Source organism: Protopterus annectens, chromosome 10.part0 (genome assembly GCF_019279795.1).
Source record: "Protopterus annectens isolate FY-2018-M chromosome 10.part0, PAN1.0, whole genome shotgun sequence".
Classification (NCBI taxonomy): Eukaryota; Metazoa; Chordata; order Ceratodontiformes; family Protopteridae; genus Protopterus; species Protopterus annectens.
In genome coordinates this window covers 793,846,931-793,871,956 of record NC_056744.1, presented here as the reverse complement: position 1 = coordinate 793,871,956, position 25,026 = coordinate 793,846,931, and the positions used below count along the sequence as shown (strand labels likewise).

At 43.5% G+C, this 25,026-nt stretch overlaps 1 protein-coding gene across 4 annotated transcripts in view; it reads right to left on the bottom strand.

Moving 5' to 3' along the window:
* Window positions 1-25,026, bottom strand: part of AGL (amylo-alpha-1, 6-glucosidase, 4-alpha-glucanotransferase) — a 1,248,201-nt gene that overhangs the window by 588,419 nt on the left and 634,756 nt on the right. For all 4 annotated transcript variants that reach the window (XM_044085615.1, XM_044085617.1, XM_044085614.1 and 1 more), the window contains exon 16: window positions 6,263-6,418. In XM_044085615.1, the coding sequence (XP_043941550.1) occupies window positions 6,263-6,418 (156 nt within the window). The remainder of the gene's footprint in view (window positions 1-6,262; window positions 6,419-25,026) is intronic.

Genomic DNA, 25,026 nt, shown 5'->3' with positions numbered 1-25,026 from the left:
CATAAATGTAAGGGTGTCGGAGCCGATCGGAGCCGACACTGATGCCTGGGCCACATGGTGGTCGGAACCGATCGGAGCCGACACAAGTGGTCGAACAGAGTCGGCACCGATAGCCATCGGTGCCGAAGGTTTAGGTAATTCCAGAATCGGCTCCAGCCGGAGCCGATCTCGACTCTGAATGAGTCGGAGCCGAGGCCACAGGCTTGGACACAGAAGCCTGGGCCTTGGAAGACTTAGAAGTCTTAGATGGGGCCGACTTAGCCGGAGAGCCCTCCGCTTAAGAAGGCCCCTCAAAATCAATTTATTTCTTTCCTGCAGGACTCTCTGGCTAAAAGAATGACATATAGCACAGGAGTCCTGCAGGTGAAGAGGCCCCAGGCAGTAAAGGCAAGAAGTGTGACCGTCTGTCAGAGACATCTTCTGACAGCACGAGTCACACTTCTTAAAGCCTGAGACCCTTTCCTTAGACATGGTGATAAAACACACACACACAACACCAGTCCAAGAAATTAAATTAAATATACCAAAAGGTATCAATAACAAACACACACACACACCCTAACAGGGGGGGGGATGGGATGGGTAAAAGTCTGACTAAAAGTTATGAGGAGACAGGGAAATTTTCTGTCAGAAAGGGATTAAAACTAAGTTAAAACTAATAATTTTAAGTTTTTTTGTAGAAAGGGGCTAAAATAGTAAAGTAACAATTCACTTACCAGGAGCTGGTAAAAGGAGGACCTCATCAGCGAAGCGGCAAACGAGATCTGGGTACTTACCGCCTTGCATCATGGGATATGGGGCTGCCTCGAGCTGGTAAAAGTGACTCTCGAGCTTAGCAAGTGCGGAGTCGGAGCCGAGGATCGGCTCCGAACCCATCAAGCAAGAATGAAGGCGAGATTGACAACTTAACATTCACTGTTTCCAGGTCCTGAGAATGTTGACACCAGAGACTTTTTAAGCACCATTGAAGTTTCCTCATATGCAGTCTTGCATATGGAATTAGGAGAATGCATGAGGCCATGAACCCCAGGGCTTGCAGTACTTTTCTTGCAGATAGCTGGGTTTGGGTGGCCAGTAGTTTGTCAAATAAACCTGTTTTTCTGGAGTGAGGAATGCCATCTGGGAAGTTGTGTTCAAGCTTGCTCCCAGGAATACAATTTTTTGGCTGGGTACCAGATGTGATTTCTTTTCATTGATGGTAAAACCCAGAGAAGTTAGGAGTCTCTTTACAAATGTCAGGTGCTGAAGTAGCAATTCCTGACTGTCCACCTGAAACAGGCAATCGTCCAAGTATGGGTAAATTTGAATTTTTCTCTGCCTGCAGTATGCAATGGCTGGAGGCAGGCGTTTTGTGAATACCCTGGGTGCAGTAGATAAGTCAAAGGCAAGTGCAGAGAACTGACAGTGCACAGAGCCTGCCCTGAAACGTAGATATTTCCTGCAATATTCCCTTATGGGGATGTGCAGATGACCAGCCCGTAGTCCTTGGCTAGCATAGGGAGCAGCTGTTGGAGAGTAAGCATTTTGAATTTTGGTACCACCAGGAAGGTGTTGAGAATTGATAGATCCAGGATAGGGCACCAAGAGTTTTCTTTTCTGGGCACCAGAAAGAGTCTGGCGTAGAAACCCTGTCCCCTTTGCTCTGCAGGAACAGGTTGAAAAGCCCAAATACTGAGAAGAGAAAATACTTGCTTTTGGACCTCTGCCCACTGGTTTGGGGGGAGGTCTGACAATCTGCTTGGGGTTGGCAGTGAGTGGAAGTAGAATCTGTATCCCTGAGATACATCTGTCCTGGGTCATGCACTCCCAGTTTTTTGCATGCAGGGCGAGTTTTCCTCCTAGGGGTGCAAGTACTTGGGCGTAGCTGGGAAGGATGTAGAATAAGTCATTGTTAATGTTTTCCGTAAGAGGGTGGCTTACCACTCCCTGTTTTTGAGGTGGAAGCACTCCATTGTTTAGATGTGTGCATACCCTGAGACTGTAGTCTTGGTAGTCTGCTGCCCTTGGGTTTGGACTGAGAAGGTCTGGGAGGGACTGCAAAGGACCAGTTTTTTGAAGGCCTATGCCTACTGAATCTAGGTGGCTGTATCTGTAGGAAATCTTTAACAGTTTGCATAGATTTAGCTTTTTCCTCCATCTTTTTAAGAACTTATTCTGCTTTAGTGCCAAACATATGTTCTTGGTTTAATGGAGTATCTAGTAATTTTGCTTTGACATGGTCTGGCAAGAATTGTTCCTTCAGACAAGCATGCCTTCTAAGAACAGACCCAGTGACAGCAGCCCTGCAAGATGCTTCTAAGGCATCAAAAACACACTGCAAGGTATGTTTTCCAACTTGGTTTGCAGAATGGATTAACTCTTCTAAATCTTTATGTTCTGCACAATCAGGAATCAACATAATTTTTTAATTAGTTCCATAATATGCTGCTAGTACTTCAACATGTGAAACTGGCAATTTAAAGTCCTGATGGCAAGAGTGGCACAGGTATATACCTTCTTCCCCCATCTGTCTAAAGTCCTAGAATCCTTGTCCGAAGGGGTAGGGTTTTTGGCTGAAGTAGCCTTAATACCTTTAGGTCCCTGGAAAATGGTCTCTGGATCTGCAGTGGGATTTTTAAATAGAAATTTGTGAGAGTCAGGTACTCTGTAGTACCCGTCAGGCTTTCTAGGAGATGGTGGCAAAGTATCAGGGGTAAGACTGGATTCCATGAAGACATCATCTAAAACTTCCAGAAAAGGGGGGATTGCTAGAGGCCTCTGCTGAGGCAAGTTTAAAAATTCCCTGAGTCTCTTTTTGGACTGTGGGTAGTCCTGGCACTCCCAGCAGAAATGCTCTCTGAGGGTATGCAGGGTTTCACCGAAAGAAAAGTCCTCTGGGGGGAAGGCAGAGGGAATGGAATCCTCTGCATCTGAATTCTCATAGGTAGACAAGGGTATGTCGTGGTAATCTGAGGGGTCAGAGTCATTGGACTCATGATCTGTAGAATCAGAAGGAAAATCAATTATTTTGTCCTTTAGAGGGGGAAGGCTGGCTTACCCTAATTAAAGTAATAAGGTCTTCAGCCATTCTAAGCATTTGTTTCTGTGGCATGAGAGTTTGAGAATGCGCTTTGTTCATCGGTTTCCTAGGCGTAGTGCAAACTCTGGGTCTGAGAAATTCGGTACTTTTATTCAGAAATGAAGTAGTCAGTTTAATAAGAACATCGGAAGGTCTGAATACACACTCAGAAGCCAGTGCCTGCACAGTGGCTCCGGAGCCATCCAAGGTAGAGACATCCGCAGGTTCCATAGTCGAAGAAGCATCTTGTGGCACACCGGATTCCGAATGGGTCTCAGTAGAGGCCTGAGAATCTGTAGACGTGGGTATCAGGCTGCAAAAGCGCCTCACTGAGTACAGGCGGACTGGCGACTAGCTTAAATGGAAGCATCGTTGGCAGTTTTGGACCTATGCAGTCTGTCTCTGTCTTTATCCTTATATTTTTTGGGAAGATCGATAGTCGGATGGCTTATCGAAGCCATTTTGGAATACGGAGAATGAGACCGAAAGAACTTAACGACAAAGATAGCCCAACGACGAAAAGTTCAGGCGTTGAAAAGGGCACAAAACCGACAGCGAGGAACATCGTGGTCTGGGCCTAAACAGGTGACACAGTAAGAATGAAAATCTCTGCGAGGCAATTGCTTTCCACAGGCAAGACAATTATTAACTTTTTCTGACATCAGTTAGAGCAAGAAAAAAGGATCCCTAATGGGGTACTTAGCTTTAGAGGACTTCAGGTCTGAAACTCGAATAATGAAAATTTCAGGTAGCGACTGACCGGCACTTGCAAACTACTTCTACTTAGAGTTCCGCTCGGCAAGAAAAGCTGATGCAATGGTGTCGGCTGCATGTTTTATACCCCTGACGACCTGACGACTTGGAAGAGGCGACAGCATCCGACATAAAAATCCCAAGACTCTGGTATTCGGGCCGACTGAGGGCTATCTGCTGTTAGATAACCCAAGTGTGATGACTGCAACAGTGAGACACTAAGAACATCTTCAAACACCAGTAACAAAAGTTAACCCCCTTAATCAGGGAGGATGGCTAGATTACTGTATAGGGAAGCATCCTCTTCAAAATGTCAGATGTAAACTGAGCTCTATCCCTAGATATAAGGTCCAGTCTGTAGTGTTTAAGAAAGGTATGGGCAGAGGACCATGCTGCTGCTACTAAAATGCCTCATCTCCTTCAAAGCTCTAGCGCATTTTCTATATACTTCCAGTTAGTACCCATAGTTTCTTATGGCATCCAGACCTTTTTTGGGGTCTGGCTTCTGTAAGTGACTTACCATCCAATAACCATCAGTAACTTGTAAAGGGCAAGGAATTAAGAAAATTATACCAATATTTCAATCTAGTTTTTTTTATATAAATGTATATTTGCCTACATGACAATTCAATAAGGGTGTTAAAAATTGTTAATCTAGGATGTCTTGCAGTAAAGAAATGAATGTCACTTTTTATTCATTTTTTCATATAGCTACACACACACACACACACACACACACACACACACACACACACACACACACACACACACACACACACACACACACACACACACATTCATACTTCATAAATGACAAGCCTGCATGCTATAGAGGGGTAGGGTGTGGAATGCCATTTTCAATGTCCATTTATATTGCACAAAACTGAAAATTCTGCTTTTAATTATGAAAATTACTATTTCCATATGCAATCTGCGGTGGTGGTGCTGCGGTAGCGTTGTTGCCTCACAGTAAGACGGTGTCCAGTTCGATTCTCAGCTAGGAGCGTCTTCTGCGTGGAGACATGCGTGAATGGGCGTACCTTCGTTGAAGGTTGTGCATCAAGGCTGGTAACTCGGCACGTAAAAATCGACTACCAATCATTAGCGGACCGGAGTTCCACTGTGGCGACCCCTAACTGGGAAAAGCCGAAAGACACAACAAATATTTCCATATGCACTTAATACAACAAAAAACAAGGTATTTACAAACTATTGCATGGCATCAGGTGAAACCTTAGGTGATGAAAAAAATGTAACTGAAATTTGCATTGTAAGTTGCACATCTTAAGAAGTTTTATTTATTTTGCTAATCATACAACTAACCATATTGCATTGTAAATTACACATCTTGAGATATTCAGTTTGACTGATATTGCTAATTATACAATTAACTATAGATATTCATATTTCTGAAAATATTTCAATAAGCATGATCATGTAAAAGTGTATGTTTAACAAAATTATTCTAACAATACCGGTCTAGGTTGTACTGTTAACATAAAATAATTTGTTTGTGAGAGCTTAGTAAAAACATTACTCTGAGTTTGTCTGCATTGCAATACATTACGGTATTTATGGAAAGACTATGAATGCACTTACTGATAACACTGCTATTTGAACAGTTTTTATAACTCCTTGTTTACAAAATATTGTGTGTATAATAATGAGAAGAGTAGTATATGCAGTGCAGAGAAGTGCACAATATGGCATTTATAAATTCTGTTTAACACTTTCAGTATCAATTAGACTCAATATAGCTTTTGAAGGAATGCAGCAATGATGAAAGACACATGGTAAAAATAAATGTGCAAATGCCACCAATCTTACAGGAAGGTGATCAACAAGTAAACAACAGTGACAAAAAAAAAATAACCAAAAACAAGTCAGAGGTAAAGTCAATGGTGTTTACAGAGCTTCATGACAGATTTCAGACAGCCAAAGGTTGATTTTATAAATGAATACTGACTGTGATAGGTTCAACACAAAAGCAAATGAGTAACAAAAAAGATGGTTGTTTACTATTTGAATTGCTCTGTCCAAACAATTCACTTCACAGGAGAGGTTCAAGACAATGGAAGCATTGCTTTACAAGTAGTGGAAGAAATAAAGAGCAACAGTAAAATAGAAGAGAGCTGCAGCACATCGAATTAGACATGCATGGCATCATTAAGATGGTATACTAACAAAGTCCTCATATGGATCTACTACCTGCACCACCACTGGTTCATCTCCCAGGCCCCTGCTTACACTTATCAAAGGTAGATTTGGGATGCATGGCTAGGCTTAAGAAGGCCCCTGTGGTTATTAGTCTTATAAACACCTATGAATATGGTATACCGTTGAAATGAAGATTATGGGGGACAACTGCTCAAAGGAAAAGAGTGGCTTTCGTGGATAACTGGACATGCTTGCTGGTTAAGGGAAAACAAGAGTATAAAAAACAAATGTTACCTGCAGGAAACCACTGGAAGCCAGTTCCTGATGTAGCTTGTTGACAGCTTGCTTGCCAGCTATGATTCCACTCTGAAGATTTACCACACCAGCATTTGATGGATCTGCATCATCATTCCATTTAGGATAAAACCTCTCTTCGGAGACCACAGAAATCTATAAGATGCAACCATACAGAATGCATTTATCAGTGAAAGGAGTACCATGAAAGTCAAACACAAGGATCTGACAGAAAATGCCAATAAAAACTTGCAAGAATTTTACTAAATTCTCAAATTTAAAACCCTAGCCAAGCTAGAGTTTCCACTGTGTGATACCTTAAACCTCCGGTAATAGAGTCATATGGGATATATGCAAATAATCTCTTAAGGACATCAAGTGTTTAAAATGGCTTCTGAATGTCCATGACTTTTTTTTTTTTTTTTTTTTAACTTTTTTCTTGTTAACAGGACGTTTATGGTATCACACAGTGAAAACTCTAGCCTGGCTAGGTTTTTCTTCTTTTTACTAATTGGCATGTGTGTGTGACCTTTCTACTTTTTAGCTTAGTTGTTAGCTGGGATATACTGCAGACACCTTAATGGTTATGGACATCAGCTGGATTTAAAGAACCTGTGTTTCTAGAGCACAGCCAAACAGTCCACTTGTACTGTGCTGATGAGGTCATAAGATGGCCAAAACGTGCATGCCCACAGCTAGTGGCGTTTGGCTTCACTCTGTCCAAAGACTTATAAAGGATAAAGTAAAAAAGTTATGGACATTCAGAAGACATATAGCTGAAACACTTGATGTCCTTAAGGAGTCATTTGCATATATCCCATGGGCCTCTATTACAGGAGGTTTAAGGTGTCACACAGTAAAAACTCTAGCTTGGCTAGGTTTTCAGGTAGTTTTTACTAAACGGTTTGTCTGTATAACTACTACTTTTCGGTATAATGTAATGTATTTCATACTGACGAAGTCTCCTTAGCAGAAATACAGGAGGAAAAAATGTGTTTACTTACACTCACACACTAAACTGATGCAGATTTTCAGAATATAAACAAATGACCTCTCTCAGTTCCAAACAATGACTACATGCAATGTACCATGCACCCTAGGCACTAAAGACTTTTGCATACTGGCAAATGTCAGGCTGCTTGGCAGGCAATCTCCCTCATGTAAAGAATACTGCAACAGCAGAATGGGACCTCTAGTATTCTAGAAACTCAGATTAAAAAATCAAGAAAGAACTAAATATATACTGTTAAAATGGAATACATAAAGCATTAACTAGAAATGTGCTGTACTACCCAAGGAAGTGCTATAAGAGTTTAATGACTTAAATGAATTTCTGTTGCAGCACATCCAAACTACATTTACGGATTCAACACACAGCAGCTCAAACAAAGCTAACAAATTTTTACTTTATTTGTTACTACCTACGCCCATCAGCAGAAAGTACAGTTGTGTACCCTTACCATAAATGTAGATGTTCGAGTGTATTCACTGTTGCAGTCATTACATTTGGGTAATCTGCTGGCAGGTTGCCCTCAGTCGGCCTGAATTCCAAAGTCTTGGGTCATGCGTTGGTTGCTGTCTCCTCTTCCATGACGTCAGGTCATCAGGGGTATATAAACATGCAGCCGATGCCATTTTCTTTAGTTTTTCTTGCCCCAGATGTCAGGTGCCCCCAAAAAGGTAGCAAATATATATATATATATATATATATATATATATATATATATATATATATATATACCACATAGGCTGTAGAAGATAGAGAAGGAAAGACGAACTCCAGAATGAAAGGGGGATGGCGGGAGGGTAACCGGGACTGCAACAGTGAATACACTCGAACATCTACATTTATGGTAAGTGTACACAACTGTACTATGTTCTTCGTGTTTCACTGTTGCAGTCATTACATTTGGGTAGAATCCCAAAGCTATGGTTGGGAGGCTGGAGCTAAACAGCATTAGGTGCGGCTATAAGGCCCTGTAGATCTGCAGTGGCAAAGCCTGCCCTGGACTTAGAGTAGAGAAGCAAATGATAATGCTTTGCAAAGGTGTGAACAGAACTCCAAGTAGCAGCCTCTAGAATGTCTTTGGTTGGTACTCCTCTGAGAAAGGCTGCTGAAGTAGCTGCAGCTCTGGTGGAATGAGACCCAATGCCCTTGGGCAAAGGTTTACCATGGTGTAAGTAGCAGAAACGGATGCAGTGGCTTATCCACTTTGCAATTGTCTGCTTTGAAATAGCCTTTCCTTCTGATCCTGCAGCATATGTCACTAGTAACTGCTCAGTTTTTCTTAGAGCTTTAATCCTGCTCAAGTAGAATCTTAGCTGTCTGTGTACGTCCAAGGAATGCAAAATTCTCTCCCCCTTGTTCTGCGGATTTGGATAAAAGGTTGGCAGATGAACTGTTTGGTTAAGAGCCACACTGGAAACCACCTTAGGCATAAATGTAGGATTTTCCTCAGACACACCCTGTCTGGGTAAAATATGATAAAAGTCTCTACAGTCATGAGGGCCTGTAGCTCTGAAACTCTTCTTGCTGAAGTAATTGCTAATAGCAGAGCTGTTTTTCATGATAAGAACTTTATATCAGCGGTAGCAGCTGGTTCAAATGGAGGCAGGGTGAGCTTTTCCAATACATAACTGAGGTCCCATGCTGGCAATGGTGATCTTCTAGGAAGCCTTAAATTTTTGGTTCCTCTAAGATACTGCTTTAGTAAAGGATGAGAAAAGATTGGTGGCTCTGTATTGTAATGAGCCGAAATGGCAGAGGCATGGATTTTAATTGATGAGAAAGGCCTTTGTCAAGCATCTCAGTTAAGTATTGTAATATCTGAGGAATAGTTGGTTCTGCTGCATCAGTTCCTTGTGCTTGATTCCAAGCACAGAATCTCTTCCATTTATCAGCATAAGAATTTCTAGTACTAGGCCTTCTGGCTTCCAAAATGACATCCATCACATCTTTACTGAGAGGAGGTGTTTGCATAACTACATGAACAAACATGCCACCAGGTTCAGTGTCTGGAGTTGATTGTGCAGGATCTGATTGTTTTGCTGGGACAATAGTTGAGGTCTTTGAGGTAAGGTCCAAGCTGGGTACTGAGACAAGTACCTTAGGACTGGGTACCAGTATTGGCGGGGCTAGTGCGCGGCAATTAGTATCATCATTGGTTTCTCTTGTTTGACTTTTAGAAGGACCTTGGGAAGAAGAGGCAGAGGAGGAAAGGCGTAAACTGATAGGTTTTTCCAACTGAAGGACAGGGCATCCACTTTCCATGCTTGTCTGTGATAAGTCCTTGTGCAGAATCTTTTCAATTGATAATTTTGAGGAAAGGCAAATAGATGTATGTCTGGGCTCCCCCATTTCTCTGTTATCATGCTGAAGACTTGTGGATTTAGTTTCCACTCGTGAGGGTCCATAAGGTTTCTGCTTAAATAGTCTGCCAGAGTATTTTGTTTTCCTGGCAGGAGCTGAGCTTGAAGATCTATTTGGTAGGTCAAAGCTGTCTCCCACAGTGCCATGGCTAATCTGCAAAGGGGGTATGAGTGTGTGCCCCCTTGCTTGTTTATACACCACATGACCATGGTGTTGTCCGCGTTTATCAGTAGTTGTCCTGGATGAAGCAAGTCTTTGAAGGCTGTTAGGGCATTTTGAACAGCTAGCATCTCTTTCTGGTTGATACGTAGATGCATTTGTTTTGGGGTCCATAAGCCCTGAATGCATTTTCCTGCCATGTGGGTCCCCAGGCATAATCTGATGCGTCTGTTGTTAAGGTTTGGCTGGCAGGGGGTAGAGTGAAGGCCGGTCCCATGTTTTGGTGACATGCCTTTGCCCACCACAGAAACTCCTGTTGTAGGCAGGGTATGAGAGGAATCAATGTTTCCAGACTGTGAGAATGTTGACTCCATAAACTTTTTAGGTGCCATTGAAGTTTCCTCATATGCAATCTTGCATATGGAATCAGTAGGATGCAGGATGCCATGAAGCCCAAAGCCTGCAGAATTTGTCTTGCAGATAACTGGGTTTTTGTTGCCATCAGTTTGAAGTAAGTAGTCAATTGCCTTTGCTTGTCTGGCGTGAGGTGAGCCATCTGGGCAGTTGTATTCAAGCTTGCACCCAGGAATGTTATCTTTTGAGAGGGTACCAGTTGTGATTTATTTTCGTTTACCGTGTACCCTAGGCATGTTAGAAGCCTTTTCACAAACTCCAGGTGTTTAAGAAGAATGTCTTTGCTCTCTGCTTGAATGAGACTGTCGTCCAAGTAAGGGCATATTTGTATACTTTTTTGTCTGCAAAATGCAATTACTGGTGCCAGGCACTTTGTGAAGACCCTGGGCGCAGTAGATAAGCCAAAGGGCAGTGCAGAGAATTGGTAATGCATTAAAGCAAGCCTTGAATCTGAGGTATCTTCTACACGATTGTCTTACTGGGACATGCAGGTATGCCTCTTTTAGGTCTAATGTCACCAGCCAAGCATTCTTGCCCAGCATGGGCAGAAGCTGCTGCAAAGTCAGCATTTTCAATTTTGGAATGTCCAGGTATGTGTTCAGAATTGATAAATCCAGTATTGGCTGCCAGGCCTTGTCCTTTCTGGGTACCAAGAACAGTCTGGAGTAAAAACCTTGTCCTTTTCAATCAGTACCTGTTCTGGTACTGGTTGAATGGCCCCCATATCCATGAGGGACGTAACCTGTTTCTGTGCCTCTCCTCTGCCCATTGATTTTTGGGCAGATCTGGCCAACCGTTTGCCATTGGCAGAGTGTGGAAATGGAATCTGTATCCCTGTGATACTTTGTTTAGTACCCACTTGTCCTGGATTATTAAAGTACAGTTTTGTACCTACCATAAATGTAGATGTTCGAAGATCCACATTGCTGCAGTCCTTACACTTGGGTAGTCCGCTGTCCTCGGTCGGCCCGAATATCAAAGTATAAGGCTGACGTCGGTCAAGGCGCATTAGACTGACATCAGGACATCAGGGTACAAATGCGCATGACCGACGTCATATCCTCAGTCTTTTCTTGCCCCAGATGTCAGAAGACCCTAACAAGAAAGGTCAAAACCCCAAGACAACAAACCAACAACCAACCACCCTAGCACTAATAATATGTACAATATATACAATATACACAAAATTTACAATCCAACCCACACAACCGCCTCTAACTACAGAGGGGAAGGAGGGAGGGTAATTGACTGCAGCAATGTGGATCTTGAACATCTACATTTATGGTAGGTACAAAACTGTACTATGTTCTTCATCTCACATTGCTGCAGTCCTTACACTTGGGTAGAATCCCAAAGCAGAGGTAAGGGAGGATGGCACAACTATAAAGAAGCAGGAGCTGCCAAAATGCCCTGTAAAATAGCAGTGGCAAAACCAGCCCTAGATTTAGAGTAAAGTGGAAGGTGATAATGCTTAGAGAAAGTATGCACAGAACTCCAAGTAGCTGCCTCCAATATATCTTTAGTTGCCACCCCCCTTTAAAAAGCTGTCGAAGTGGCAGTAGCCCTAGTGGAATGAGGCCTAATCCCAGCTGGAACCTCCTTGCCATGATGGGAATAACAGAAAGCAATGCAAAACCCAATCCACTTAGAAATAGTTTGTTTTGACACAGGCTTGCCCTGAGAACTCAAAGCAAAAGAAACAAATAACTGCTGAGACTGCCTGAACCCTTTAGTTCTGCTCAAATAATATCGCAACTGCCTGTGTATATCCAAAGTGTGCAAAATCTTTTCCCCTTTATTTTGGGGGTTTGCATAAAAGGTAGGCAAATGAATAGTTTGGTTTAAAGACACACTAGAAACCACCTTAGGCATAAAGGAAGGATTAGTACGCAAAGACACCCTATCCTTATGGAAAATTAAGAAAGGCTCAACTGCCATAAGGGCCTGTAATTCAGAAACCCTTCTCGCAGAGGTAATGGCTAACAAAAAAGCAGTTTTCCATGATAAATATTTTAACTCAGCAGTAGCTGCAGGCTCAAAAGGTTGTAGAGTGAGTTTCTCCAACACAAAATTGAGATCCCAAGCAGGAGTAGGAGCTCTCCGTGGGGGTCTTATATTCTTTGCCCCTCTAAGGAATTGCTTAAACAAAGGATGAGAAAACAATGGTGGGTCACAGTCATAGTGAGCAGAAATTGCTGTAGCATGAATCTTAATAGAAGAGAAGGACAAACCTTTGTCCAGTAACTCAGTAAGATATTGAAGAGCCACACTTAAATTAGGCTTAGAAACATCAAATGCTTTTGCTGCACTCCAAAATAAAAATCTCTTCCATTTATCTGCGTACACTTTCCTTGTACTAGGCCTTCTGGCTTCCAAAATAACATTCAAAACTTGCTGTGGAAGCTGAAACCCTCCAGGGTTTAAAACAGAATATGCCAGGCTGTCAGGTGAAGAGAGTGAAGTTTGACATTGAGTAAATGACTGTTCTCCTGAGTCAGCAGGTGTGGAATCGAAGGCAAAGGCCATGGAGGCTCCCGTACCAGACTTCTCAGTAGTGGGTACCAATGCTGTCGAGGCCAATCTGGAGCTATTAAAATCATCTTTGGCTTGTCCTGTCTGACCTTCAGAAGTACCTTTGGGAGGAGAGGCAGAGGTGGAAAGGCATACACATGAAGATTGCTCCAATTGAATGAAAGAGCATCCACTTTCCAAGCTGTGGGATAAAAACTTTTTGTGCAAAACTTTGGCAGCTGGTAGTTTAGTGGAGAAGCGAACAGATCTATGTCTGGAGTTCCCCATGACACTGTCAATTTCTGAAATACATGAGGATCCAATTTCCACTCATGGGGATCCATAATTTGTCTGCTCAACACATCTGCTAAGGAGTTCTGTGCTCCCGGCAGAAACCTTGCCTGAAGATTTAGCTGTAAACTGAGAGCAGTCTCCCACAAAATCATTGCTTGTCTGCACAGAGGATAAGAATGTGTTCCCCCTTGCTTGTTGATGTACCACATGACAGTTGTGTTGTCTGTTAGAATCAACACCTGCCCTGGAAGAAGTAAATCCTTGAAAGCTATTAATGCAAATTGGACTGCTAACATCTCCTTCAGGTTGATATGTAGAAGTAGAAGTCTGGCAGGCCACGTGTCTTGTATCCACTTTCCATTTAGATGAGCTCCCCAAGCTTTGTCTGAGGCATCTGTCGTTAGAATCTGACTCGCCTCTGGCCGGGTCACAGAGAGTCCCTTGTTTAGGTGACATTCCTGAGCCCACCACAAAAATTCCTTTTGAATGCAAGGTATTATCTGAATGACAGTGTCCAAATGTTGGCAGTGCTGTGTCCATACATTTTTGAGATACCATTGTAGCTTCCTCATATGCAGTTTGGCATTGGGAAGCACCAGAATACAAGATGCCATGAACCCCAAGGCTTGAAGGACTGTCCTTGCAGTCAGCCTGGACTGATGAGACAATTGATGGAAGTAAAGAGAAAGATTCTTTTGTTTGTCCGGGGTCAAAAGGCCATCTGGGATGCTGTATTCAGTCTCACACCCAGAAAGCACATGTCCTGAGAGGGTACTAGACTGGACTTTATTTCGTTCACAGAATACCCCAGGCATCTTAGCACTGCTATCACATAGTGTAGATGATGAAGAAGTTCTTCCTTTCCTTGAGCCAGAATCAGGCAATCGTCCAAATAAGGATAGATCTGTATTCCTCTTAGCCTGAAGAAAGCTATCACTGGAGCCAGAACCTTCGTGAATACTCTGGGCGCAGTAGATAAGCCAAAGGGCAATGCAGAGAACTGATAATGAGAAGTCCCAGCCCGGAAACGTAGATACTTCCTGCAACTTAGCCTGATAGGAACATGAAGGTAAGCCTCCTTGAGATCCAGAGTCACCATCCAGTGATCTTTGCCCAGCAGAGGTAAAAGCTGTTGTAACGTCAACATTTTGAACTTGGGAATGTCCAGATAAGTGTTGAGGATAGATAAATCCAAAATTGGTCTCCACGTGTTCCCCTTCTTTGGTACTAGGAACAGGCGGGAATAAAATCCTAGGCCCACTTCTGACAGAGGGACCGGATGAATGGCTCCTATTTGGAGCAGCAGAGAAATCTGTTTGTGAGCCTCTATTCTTTGCTGAGGAGGAACGTCTGGCATGCCTTTGAAAGGAGGCAAGGTATGGAAATAAAACCTGTAGCCTTGGTGTATGATATCCAATACCCATCTGTCTTGGGTAATTAAACTCCAATTTTCCTTGAAAAGTGCCAACCTTCCTCCCAAAGGTGCTGCCAGACGAGAAGGCTCTGGCAGCTGAAAAGGTAGGTCATTGGGTCTGTTTACGAAAGGACTGACCCCTGCCCTCACCCAAAGACTGTGCAGGTGAACTCCCTGTTCTAGGCCTGAAAGAGCCCTGAGCTCTGCCCCTACCCCGTCTAGACCTACCCCTAGACTGGGAATCATAAGAAGGATACGTCCACCCCTTAGTAGGCCAATTTCTGCTAAACTTCGGAGGCTGAACCTGCAAAAAATCTTTAACAGTCTGCATAGACTTAGCCTTGTCTTCCATTTTCTTTAAGACTGCCTCAACAGGTGAACCAAATAACACATCAGATTGTAAAGGAGCATCTAAAATCCTTGTCTTAACATGGTCAGATAAATTCTGATCCCTCAGCCAGGCGTGCCTGCGAAGAACTGACCCTGTGGCAGCCACCCTAGACGAGGCCTGTACAGCATCAAAACCACATTGCAAAGAATGCTTACCCACTTGTTCAGAGACATGTACCAAATCCTGTAACTCTTTACACTCAATACCTTCCGCCATAGCATCTACCTTAGACTTCAATTGAGACAGTAGATAGTTTTGGTATTTCAACATGTGAAACTGGCAATTTAGAGCCCTCATAGCTAGGGTGGAAGACGTATAGACTTTCTTTCCCCATCTATCCAAAGCCCTGGCCTCTTTATCTGGAGGAACCGGATTTTTAACAACAGAAGCCTTAACACCCTTAGGCCCCTGACTAACAGTTTCTGGGTCCGCCCTAGGACTCTTAAAAAGAAACTTATGAGCTTCAGGCACCCTATAATACCTATCCGGCTTAACAGGAGCAGGAGGCAAAGAATCAGGATTAAGAGAAGCCTCTGCAAACACATCCTCCACAACATCCAGAACAGGAGGTATAGCCAAAGGCCTATGCTGGGGTAAAAACAAAAATTCCCTAAGCCTTTTCCTGGAATCAGAGAAATCCTGACCTTCCCACTTAAAATGCTCCCTCATGGAATGAAGAGTCTCTGAAAAAGAAAAATCCTCAGGCGGAGAAGCAGAAGGAGTAGAATCATCCACATCAGAATCAGAATAAGGAGAATACTCCTGCAAGTCTTCAGCCGAAGACTCAAACATCTGAAGCCTGCTCAAAACTCCCCAACTCAGGTTCCACCCTAGGCCTCTTATCAGGAGGGGGCAAAGAACCTCTAATCAAGGTAATCAAATCTTCTGCCATTTTAAGCATATGCTTCTTGGGCACAGATCCTGAAGAACTAGGAGTGACACCAACTGAAGCTAAACCTGGCCTGCCTCTGGGAGAAGCCTTGGAAACAGAAGGCCTAACCACCCTAGGAAGGGAGGGGAGTACAGTAACCTGAGAAGCCCCTTCAGCCTGACTTGCCTCCTGAGAGGCCACATCCTGCAATAACAAGGTCTCCCCCTGGGACTCCGGAACCACCGGCTCCACCGACACCTCTAAAGAACCGGAGTCCGGTACGGACGACTCGTCTACCCTGGGCTTAGCTGCTTTATCCTTGCGCTTCGAAGAAGCGGACGTCGGAGCATCCGACGGCATATTGTAATTGCACCGCTTCCCGAAGACTAACCTGGCACAATCTAACCTTCTCTTAATAGTGTGCTTATTGAATCTAGCACAAAAGCGACACCCAACAACGTCGTGCTCAGGCCCTAAACAAGGAATACACAAGGTATGATAATCTCTATGCGGTATCTGCTTCCCACAAGAAATACAGTTATTCACTTTTTCTGACATCCGGTAAACCACTGAGGCAAGAAAAAAACAAAATATTCCCCAACGGGGTACTTAGCCAACTTTGACTCGGTCTGAAACTCCGAATTCGAAAAATTTCAGAACGCCAAACGGCACTTGCAACGCTGCTTCTGCATCGGACCATGTGGCAAAAAAGACTGAGGATATGACGTCGGTCATGCGCATTTGTACCCTGACGTCCTGATGTCAGTCTAATGCGCCTTGACCGACGTCAGCCTTATACTTTGATATTCGGGCCGACCGAGGACAGCGGACTACCCAAGTGTAAGGACTGCAGCAATGTGAGATGAAGAACATCTTCCAATTTTGAGCAAAAAGTGCTAATTTTCCCCACAAGGTTGCTGCCAATAGATAAGTGCTTGGTGTAAGCAGAGGGAAGTCATTGGGACTGTTTTCTGTAGGTTTGCGCTTTATCTCCCCCAGATTTGGAGGTAGAAGCGCCCCATTGCTTTGACCTGTATGAATCTTGCGCCTTAGGGCGTCTGGATTTGCCCCTTTGAGCTCTGTCTGAAACAGGAAAGGAGCAATTCTTTGTAGGCCAGTGTCTATTGAATCTTGGTGGCTGCACTTGTAAGAAGTCTTTAACAGTTTGCATAAACTTAGCTTTGTCTTCCATTTTCTTTAAAACCTCTTCTGCCTTAATACCAGGGTATCATGCTGTAAAGGTGCATCTAGCAATTTAACTTTAACATGATCAGGCAAATTCTGTTCCTTTAGCCAAGCATGCTTCCTAATCACAGATCCAGTAACTGCGGCCCTGCAGGAGGCCTCTAAGGAGTCAAAACCACATTGCAAAGTATGCTTTCCAACCTGTTCAGCTGCATGCGATAATTCCTGCAATTCTTTATTTACTGCACATTCAGAAAGCAACATAATTTTCTGTTTCAGCAATCCCATAACATGTTGTTGATACTTAAGCATATGAAATTGACAGTTTAAGGCTCCGATTGCCAAGGTTGCAGATGTATAAACCTTTATTCCCCATCTGTCCAGTGCCCTTGAATCTCTGTCAGAGGGGGTAGGATTTTTTGCTGTTGAGGCCTTAACTCCCTTTGGACCCTGTGAAATGGTTTCAGGATCAGCAGCAGGGTTTCTAAATAAAAATTTATGTGAGTCAGGGACCCTGTAATATCTGTCAGGCTTACTGGGAGCCGGAGGTAAGGAGTCAGGGGTCAAGCTGGACTCCAAAAACACATCATCCACAATGTCTAAAACAGGGGGAATGGCCAAAGGCCTGTGCTGAGGGAGAAGAAGGAAATCCCTGAGCCTCTTTTTTGATTCTGAGAAGTCTTGACTCTCCCAGTGAAAATGCTCCCTCAAAGTATGCAAGGTTTCCCCAAATGAATAATCCTCAGGAGGAGAAGCAGATGGTATAGACTCCTCTGCATCAGAATCCTCATAGGGAGGTATAGATAATTCCTGATCAGAAGAGGAATCAGAAGAAATAGAAACCTGATTTGAAGATTCATAATTAGTGTCTTGCCTAAGCCTCTTATCAGGAGGGGGATGGCTACCCCTGATCAAGGTAATAAGGTCTTCAGCCATTTTTATCATCTGTTTTTTAGGCATAGAGGCCTGTGCACGTGGCTCATGCGTCGGTTTTTTAGTTTTAGAAGTTACTTTTGTCTTTGGCTTTGCAGCTGTCGTCGGTTTGATATACAAATGTTTGAGGTCTGAATACACCCTCAGAAGCCAGTGCCTGCTCAGTGGCTCCAGACCCATCCGAGGGAGATACATCCATCGGTCCAGTACCTTGAGTATCTTGCGGCATGCCGGACTCCACATGGGTGGTGGTAGAGGCCTGCGACTCAAAGGTAGTGGGTATCAGGGGCTGCGAAAGCGCCTCACTGAGTACCGGTGAACTGGCGACTTTGTCAGTTTTGGATCTCGACTGCCTTTCTCTGTTCTTTTCTTTGTGTTTTTTATGTACTCTGGTAGTCAGATTGCTATCCGATGACATTTCTGGGTAGTTAAATCTGTTTCCAAAATACTCTGAGGCAAAAATATACCGATGCTTAACAGTGCGTTGGTTAAATCTAGCACAAAACCGACAGCCAGGCATGTTGTGATCAGGGCCTAGGCAAGGAATACAGTATAAATGGAAATCCTTATGAGGTATTTGCTTCCCACAAGTAATACAATTATTAACTTTTTCTGACATTGGTATGGAGCAAGAAAAAAGTTTCCCCAACGGGGTACTTAGCTTTAGTGAAGACTTCGGTTCTGAAACTCAAACTCGAATATTTCAGTAGTCGGCCGACCGGCACTTGAAAAATGCTTTTGCTTCAGGCACGGTGTGGCAAGAAAGACTAAAGAAAATGGTGTCGGCTGCATGTTTTATACCCCTGATGACCTGACGTCATGGAAGAGGAGACAGCAACTGACGCAGGACCCAAGACTTTGGAATTCAGGCCGACTGAGGGCAACCTGCCAGCAGATTACCCAAATGTAATGACTGCAACAGTGAAACATGAAGAACATGTATCTCTTTGCTAAAGCAGTGACCCGAGTTCAACAGTATGCAACAGATACCCATCCATTTCACTGTTGCAGTATTCTTCACATAAGGGATTCCCTGCCAAGGGTAGCCCAACATCCAGCCAGTGTATCAAAGCCTTAGGTATTTACAGATGTCATACAGCACACATATCCTCCCTGCACAAAGCTTAGAGCGTAAAGGTGATGTATGGACGTACATACCTCAGAACTCTGAATGCCATCATTGAGCGTTGGTCTGAACGCTCATTATATGTCAGTTACTGAGCTGTGTTTCAGATAAGACCCCCATTGAGGTTTCTTCTGATCTATTCTTATTTTGGTGTATTTACATGTAATCCAGAAAGGGAAAATGTCAGTGTGGGAGGCAAATTTCCCATAAAGATCATAATGGGCAGTGTCTTCTGTTTGGGTGCTTCTTACGACCGTACTCAGTGTTCTATCGGTCAAGCATAATACCCTGCATAGTCATCTCTCCTCCTTGAATTACCTTGAGAATCAACGTCTTAAATTGTAGGTGCAAGATGCTATGGCAGAGTCTTCCGTCTCAAAGGTTAGCCTCCTGCCAAGAAAAAGGCAAAGAAATGGGTCTCTAGTGGCTGGTAAAAGCCCACAGAATTGTCCAGTTGCTGTTTCAGATCCCGCTGCAGTGACGCTGTCAGAGGCAAGCATGGATATGACTTCTCACACATCCTCAGAGGCTTTGCAAACGTCCAGTCTGTATGTTGAGGGGGACCGAGGGGGGATACCACAAATCCCAGTCTGGGAGGAGACTTCTACATCAATAGTTGAGTGATGGCAAGGTTCCGAACTTCCTACGTTTTTTCGTGCAGATGGTCCTCAAAAATATATATATAAATAAATTAAAAAGCATACTTCCCCTGCTGTTAAAAGATCTCCAACATGAATGGCAGGATTTTACCCAAGAGTTGTTCAATGCCTTAAGAGCCTTAAAGCCTCCTCAAAGAGTTTCTGTACCTGCTCCTCCTTGGTAATCTGCTCCTCTTAAGAGGCCCATAGAACATGAGTCCTCTAACGAGGATTTGGATTCTGAGGAAGTATCTGACATATTCTTCTCAAATCCCTTTGCCCTTGGATTATGGATCTAAGGAGGAAGATTCAATTAGTCCAGACCGTCCCTTAGGAAAAACTCTCCTTTGAGGACATTTCTTATGATGGAAGATTTCAAATAGGACTGTTCTCAAGCTTCTGATAATCAAAAGCGGTATTATGAACTCAAACAGATGGAGTCTCCCAAATCCCCTGCTATACCTCTGGTCTTGGTTGCCTTCTAAGATACCATTTCAACAGCCTCTATTGTCTCCTGATTCTCAGCCTCCAGCTCCCAAGAAACCGGACAGAATTTATAAGGTGCCTGATGACTGCAAGTTTTTGTACAAACATCCTGTTGATCATTCTGCAGTGTCCGTCTCCTCTGACGAACCTTCTAAACTTTCACCATCCATTGAACTACTTCCTTCAGATAACAACAGTACACTCATGGAATACCTAGACAAAAAGGTATATACTGCTGCCACCCTGGCTTTCAGGGCTATTAATTACCAGACTTGTATGACCAAATATGTTTTAGCCCTTCCTTCTCAAGCTTCTCAGGCAATCTCTGACCTCCCTGATTCAGAAGAGAAGGTCTTGTCCCTTTTACTAGGTTCTACCTCTCAAGTGGTTCACCACTCTGCTAAATGTAGTTAAACTGCAGCTGATGCTTCCTCTAGGGCGGCTGCTGCATTAAGTTCTGTTTTAAGACATTATGCTTGGCTTCATATCCAGCCCTTACCCGATGACCTTTTTGGTTCTGCTGCTACTGAGCTTTTTAAGTCCCTCCAGGATACAGGGAAGGCCTTGCAGGACTTGAAACATTTTTGCTTCTCCTGTTCCTGAATTCCTGAGGAATTATCCATCCAAATCTGCTTTCGTGTGCAGACAGCATTGCCTTCTCCTAAAAGTAAAAAGGGCTCTAGGCATGTACCCTGCTAAGTCTACTCAAGAATCCTACATCACAGAAGCCTCCTTTTCAGCACTAACAAGGTTCTTTTTCTGACAGTTTCCTTCCCCTTTTCCTAGGGCAGATTCCTTTATCCCTTTCTCTTTCCCTGTCTCTCCCCAATTGGTTAAGGGTCACTCAAGACACCTAGATTTTATCCATCACCCACCAGGGATATTTCGTGTTGTGGAAATCCCTTCCCTCTTTTCTGGGCATCCCTCAACCTCCTCAAGTACAAGTTCCTTTCTTTCCAGAACTGCTTCAGGTCCTTTTGGCTCAGGGAACCACTAAGTTGTGCCCTCTGCCCGCGATGGGAATGGGTTTTATTCCAGGATGTTTCTGGTTCCCAAGAAGGAAGGCACCTAGAGACCCATTCTAGACCTTTCTCAGCTCAACACATTTCTAAAGTTCCCTTCCTTTTGAGTGTTGTCCCTTTAAACCCCGTTCTTCCTCCTTCCCCAGGTGTTCCTGGTATTCCTGAATCTCAAGGATGCTTATCTTCACATCCCCATTCATCCCCTTTTTAGGAGTTTTTAAATTTCACTGTTTCTTCCTTACACGTTCAGTTCTCTGCTTTGCCCTTTAGCCTCTCTACTGCCCCTAGGGTATTCACCAAATGCCTCACTCCTGTCATTGCCTTTTGCAGTATGAGATGAGTTCAGATCTTTCCTTTTCTAGATGACCTGCTCATTCAGGCTTAGTCATCAGAGTTCCTACCTCAGCACCTCCAGTTTGCTATTTGTTGTTACAAAGCCTCGGGTTTACCATAAACCTTCAGAACTCAGTCCTGGTTCCTTTTCAGGATCATGTTTTTTTTGGGTTGCAGGATCCAGACCATTCCCATGCCGGCATCCCTGCCTCCACCCAAGGCTCTTTCTCTGATCACCTTTTTTCAATCTCTTCTTCCTTTAGCTTCAATCACAGCTAGGGATTTTCTCAGGGTTCTAGGATTCATGGCCTCCACCATTCCTATGCCACCTCTATCCAGACTCTATATGAGAAAACTACAGTGGTTCCTCAAGTCAGTGTTGCTTCAACACTGACATCCACTGGATTTCCTAGTTCCTTTTTTTCCATGCTTCAAGCTAGAGCTTCAGGTGTGGATTCATCAGCTTTCTCTCAACCCAGGACTTCCATTTCAACCTCCAGTTCCATCTCAGGAACTTTTTTCAGATGCCTTGGACAGGGGGTGGACAGACTCCTTCAGTTCCCTCGAGGTCCAGGGTCTCTGGCCTCCTCACATCAGAGGTTAGACCACATCAGCATAAAGCAGATGACAGTGCTCATTCTATTTCTTCAGGCTTTTCATTCTCTCTTCCTTTCAGGGCCTCCCAAAATATTCACAGACTATACCACAGTAATGTCAACAAGCCGGGGGTGGGGGGGGGTACAGTCCTAACTTCTTTGCAGACTTATTCTTAAGGTCTGGGATCGAGCTGCCCGGTATCAAGCGACTCTTCAGTCTGTCAATATTCCTTCAGAGTAAAATACAGTGACAGACTCTTTGAGCAGGTTAGGTACACAGGTTCAAGAAGGATTCTTCAGAGAGATGGGTTTCTGAACATTGTCCATTGGTGGGGTACTCCAAAGGTATATCTTTTTGCCTCCCTTTAAACAGACAACTTCCTCTTTTCTTTGCCAGAGTCCAAAGCCCTCTGGCCTGCAATGCAGGGCTAGGCTTCTTAAGATCCATACAGATAAATAGACTAGTAATGATCTATAAACCTATAACTATAGCCCATAAATTAGCAAAGCACAACCTCCCTAAAGAACACCAACCCCCCTAAAAACTCAACACAACAAAACCTACCAAACCTAAACCCAATCCTCTAGCACAACACACAAAAAAATACTCGGTGTAATGGGAGATTGACCTGAAAACTCAAACTCGTTTTATCTGACTAAAGAGTAACTTAATTACCTTTCAGGAAAACACCTCATCACTAAGGGCTTTTAATCCAGAAAAAAGGAGGTCATTGTCCCACTGTACTCATCCCTCATTAGACCCATTATACAGTACCACGCCCTGTTTGGTATGTACCTCACAAGACATCTGCAACATCTGCAACAGTTGGAAAGGCTGCAGAAATACCTCACTAAAATAATTACAGGCCTAAAAAGCAGATGTCCTATGCCGACCATCTAAAAAAACTCTAGCTATACTCTGTTGCATATCGTCTACTCAGAGGTGATCTCTGCTTAACATACAAGGCCATGTCAAACCCAGAGCTGTTGGACATGCTACACTTAAAGAAATCCCAATCCCTCAGAGCCACGTGCTCCAGAAATCTAAACCTGGTTATCACAATGATCAAAACATGCTGGAGGGATAGTTTCCTGTCCCAGATACTCCCCATACTCTGGAATAGACTGCCCATACATGTCAAGCAGAGCGCCTCTTTGACCCTCTTCAAAAGGAACCTTGATGACTGGATGGGAGATAGGAAATTCACCCCGGGGATCACGTCAGTCGCCCTGCTAGACAGGGGACCAGGAAGTAAATTTCCTCGGAAGAAATAGCAGGGGAACTGTTATGGCTAGGCTTGTATAGGCCCTAGGGTCGATAGCCTAGTACCAACCTGTGAACAAGACAAGGGGTCTCTGTACATCCTCACTTGTCCACTCTTCAACAGACGCTGTGGGCAATTCCTTTTAGGCACCTCTTTTCTATGGACATGCTTAGGGTTCTGCAGGAGGCCAGGAAACCCACTACCAGGAAATCATATTTGTCCAAATGGAAGAGATTTTCTGTCTGTTGCCTTTCTTGTAACCAGGATCCCTTTTCAGTGGGGATCCGTCTGGTTCTCTCTTATATGTGTGCGAATTGCTCCATGATGGGTTGGCATATTCTTCAGGTTAAAGCTCACCTTTCAGCTATCTTTGATTCCTCTTGCCTCTAGGATGGAGGGCAAACAATTTCTTAAAAGCATCCTTCACATCAGGCCTCCCAGGAAGCCTATTCCACCTTCCCAGGACCTCAATTTTGTGCTTAAAAAATCGACTCAGGCTCCTTTTGAGCCTGCATCTTCAGCTTCCCTCCAGTACAGCTCTTTTGATTGTGCACCTTTAACTCCTAGTGGGCGTGGCTTGAGTCTTTAAAAAATAAAGTTATCACCTTACAATTCTAACAAATACTCATTGACATAGGTCAAATATCAATACAATTGTATTTGTCATCATGAATGCTTCAAGATAAACTATTCTGATACCTCGTATAGGGCATGATTTTGGAATTATTAATGCAAATATGAACAAGTAATATTTGACGCCCAGAGGAGCAGTAGGTGGTAACTGCAGATGCACCTGGAGGCGTCACTCGGATGTAATGAGTTAAAACATTGTACTTCGATGACTATTCTTGGCCCTTACCTTCAGTTAAAATAGTTTCTAAACTCCAGCCTCTTATGGCTGTTCCTCCTTTCTTAGTTTTCATAGGGACAAGGCATCTTTTCACACCAATCCTTTTTTTATGCCCAAGGTGGTTAATGAATTGTCCTTCAATTAGTGCATTAATTTGCCCTCCTTTTTTTCCTTCTCCACGGTCTGCTAGTGAGAAGGTTCTACAAACCATGCACTTGCATAGGCTCATATATTATTTGGGTAAGACTAAGACCATTTGGAAATCAGGGAAATATTTTGTTTCCTTTCATCCCAGATCTCTGGTTTTGGCCGTTTCTAAACGAACCATGTCCTCCTGGTTCTCCAAGGCCATTTTTTTGTTATTCCTTTCATGGAAAATGTCTTTCTACCTCTGTAAAGTCTAATTCTATTAGAGCTGTTGCTTCCTCTGGTGTTTTTCTTTTGAAAGACTTGGACACCAATTGCATCCCTGAGGCTGCTACTTGGACTTCTGTCCATACCTTCACTAAGTATTACAAGCTGAATTCTGTTTCCAGAGCAAGAGTTGGCTTTGCCACAGCTATTCTACATTGGTTTCTAGAGGGCTCTTCTGTGCCTTCTAACTCCTAAGTTTCCTCTTGAGCTTTTTTACTCGCCATAGTATAATGAATACTGCAATAATGATACGGAAAGACGTAGTACAATTGTGTAAAATCTTGCAAAAAATGTAGATGTCATTTTCTTCACTGTTGCAGTATTTGCTTCCCCCTCCTTCTCCCTTTTCATTCTGCCCTATTCCTTCTGGCTTCCTGGCCTAGAATTATTTTCTTTTTTTTTCTCCTGAATGAACATCTTATTCATAAGAACTAGGAGGGATTGTTCTTCCTGGGGTTTTTCAGTTCTGAGGTCTTTATGTCCATACGTCAC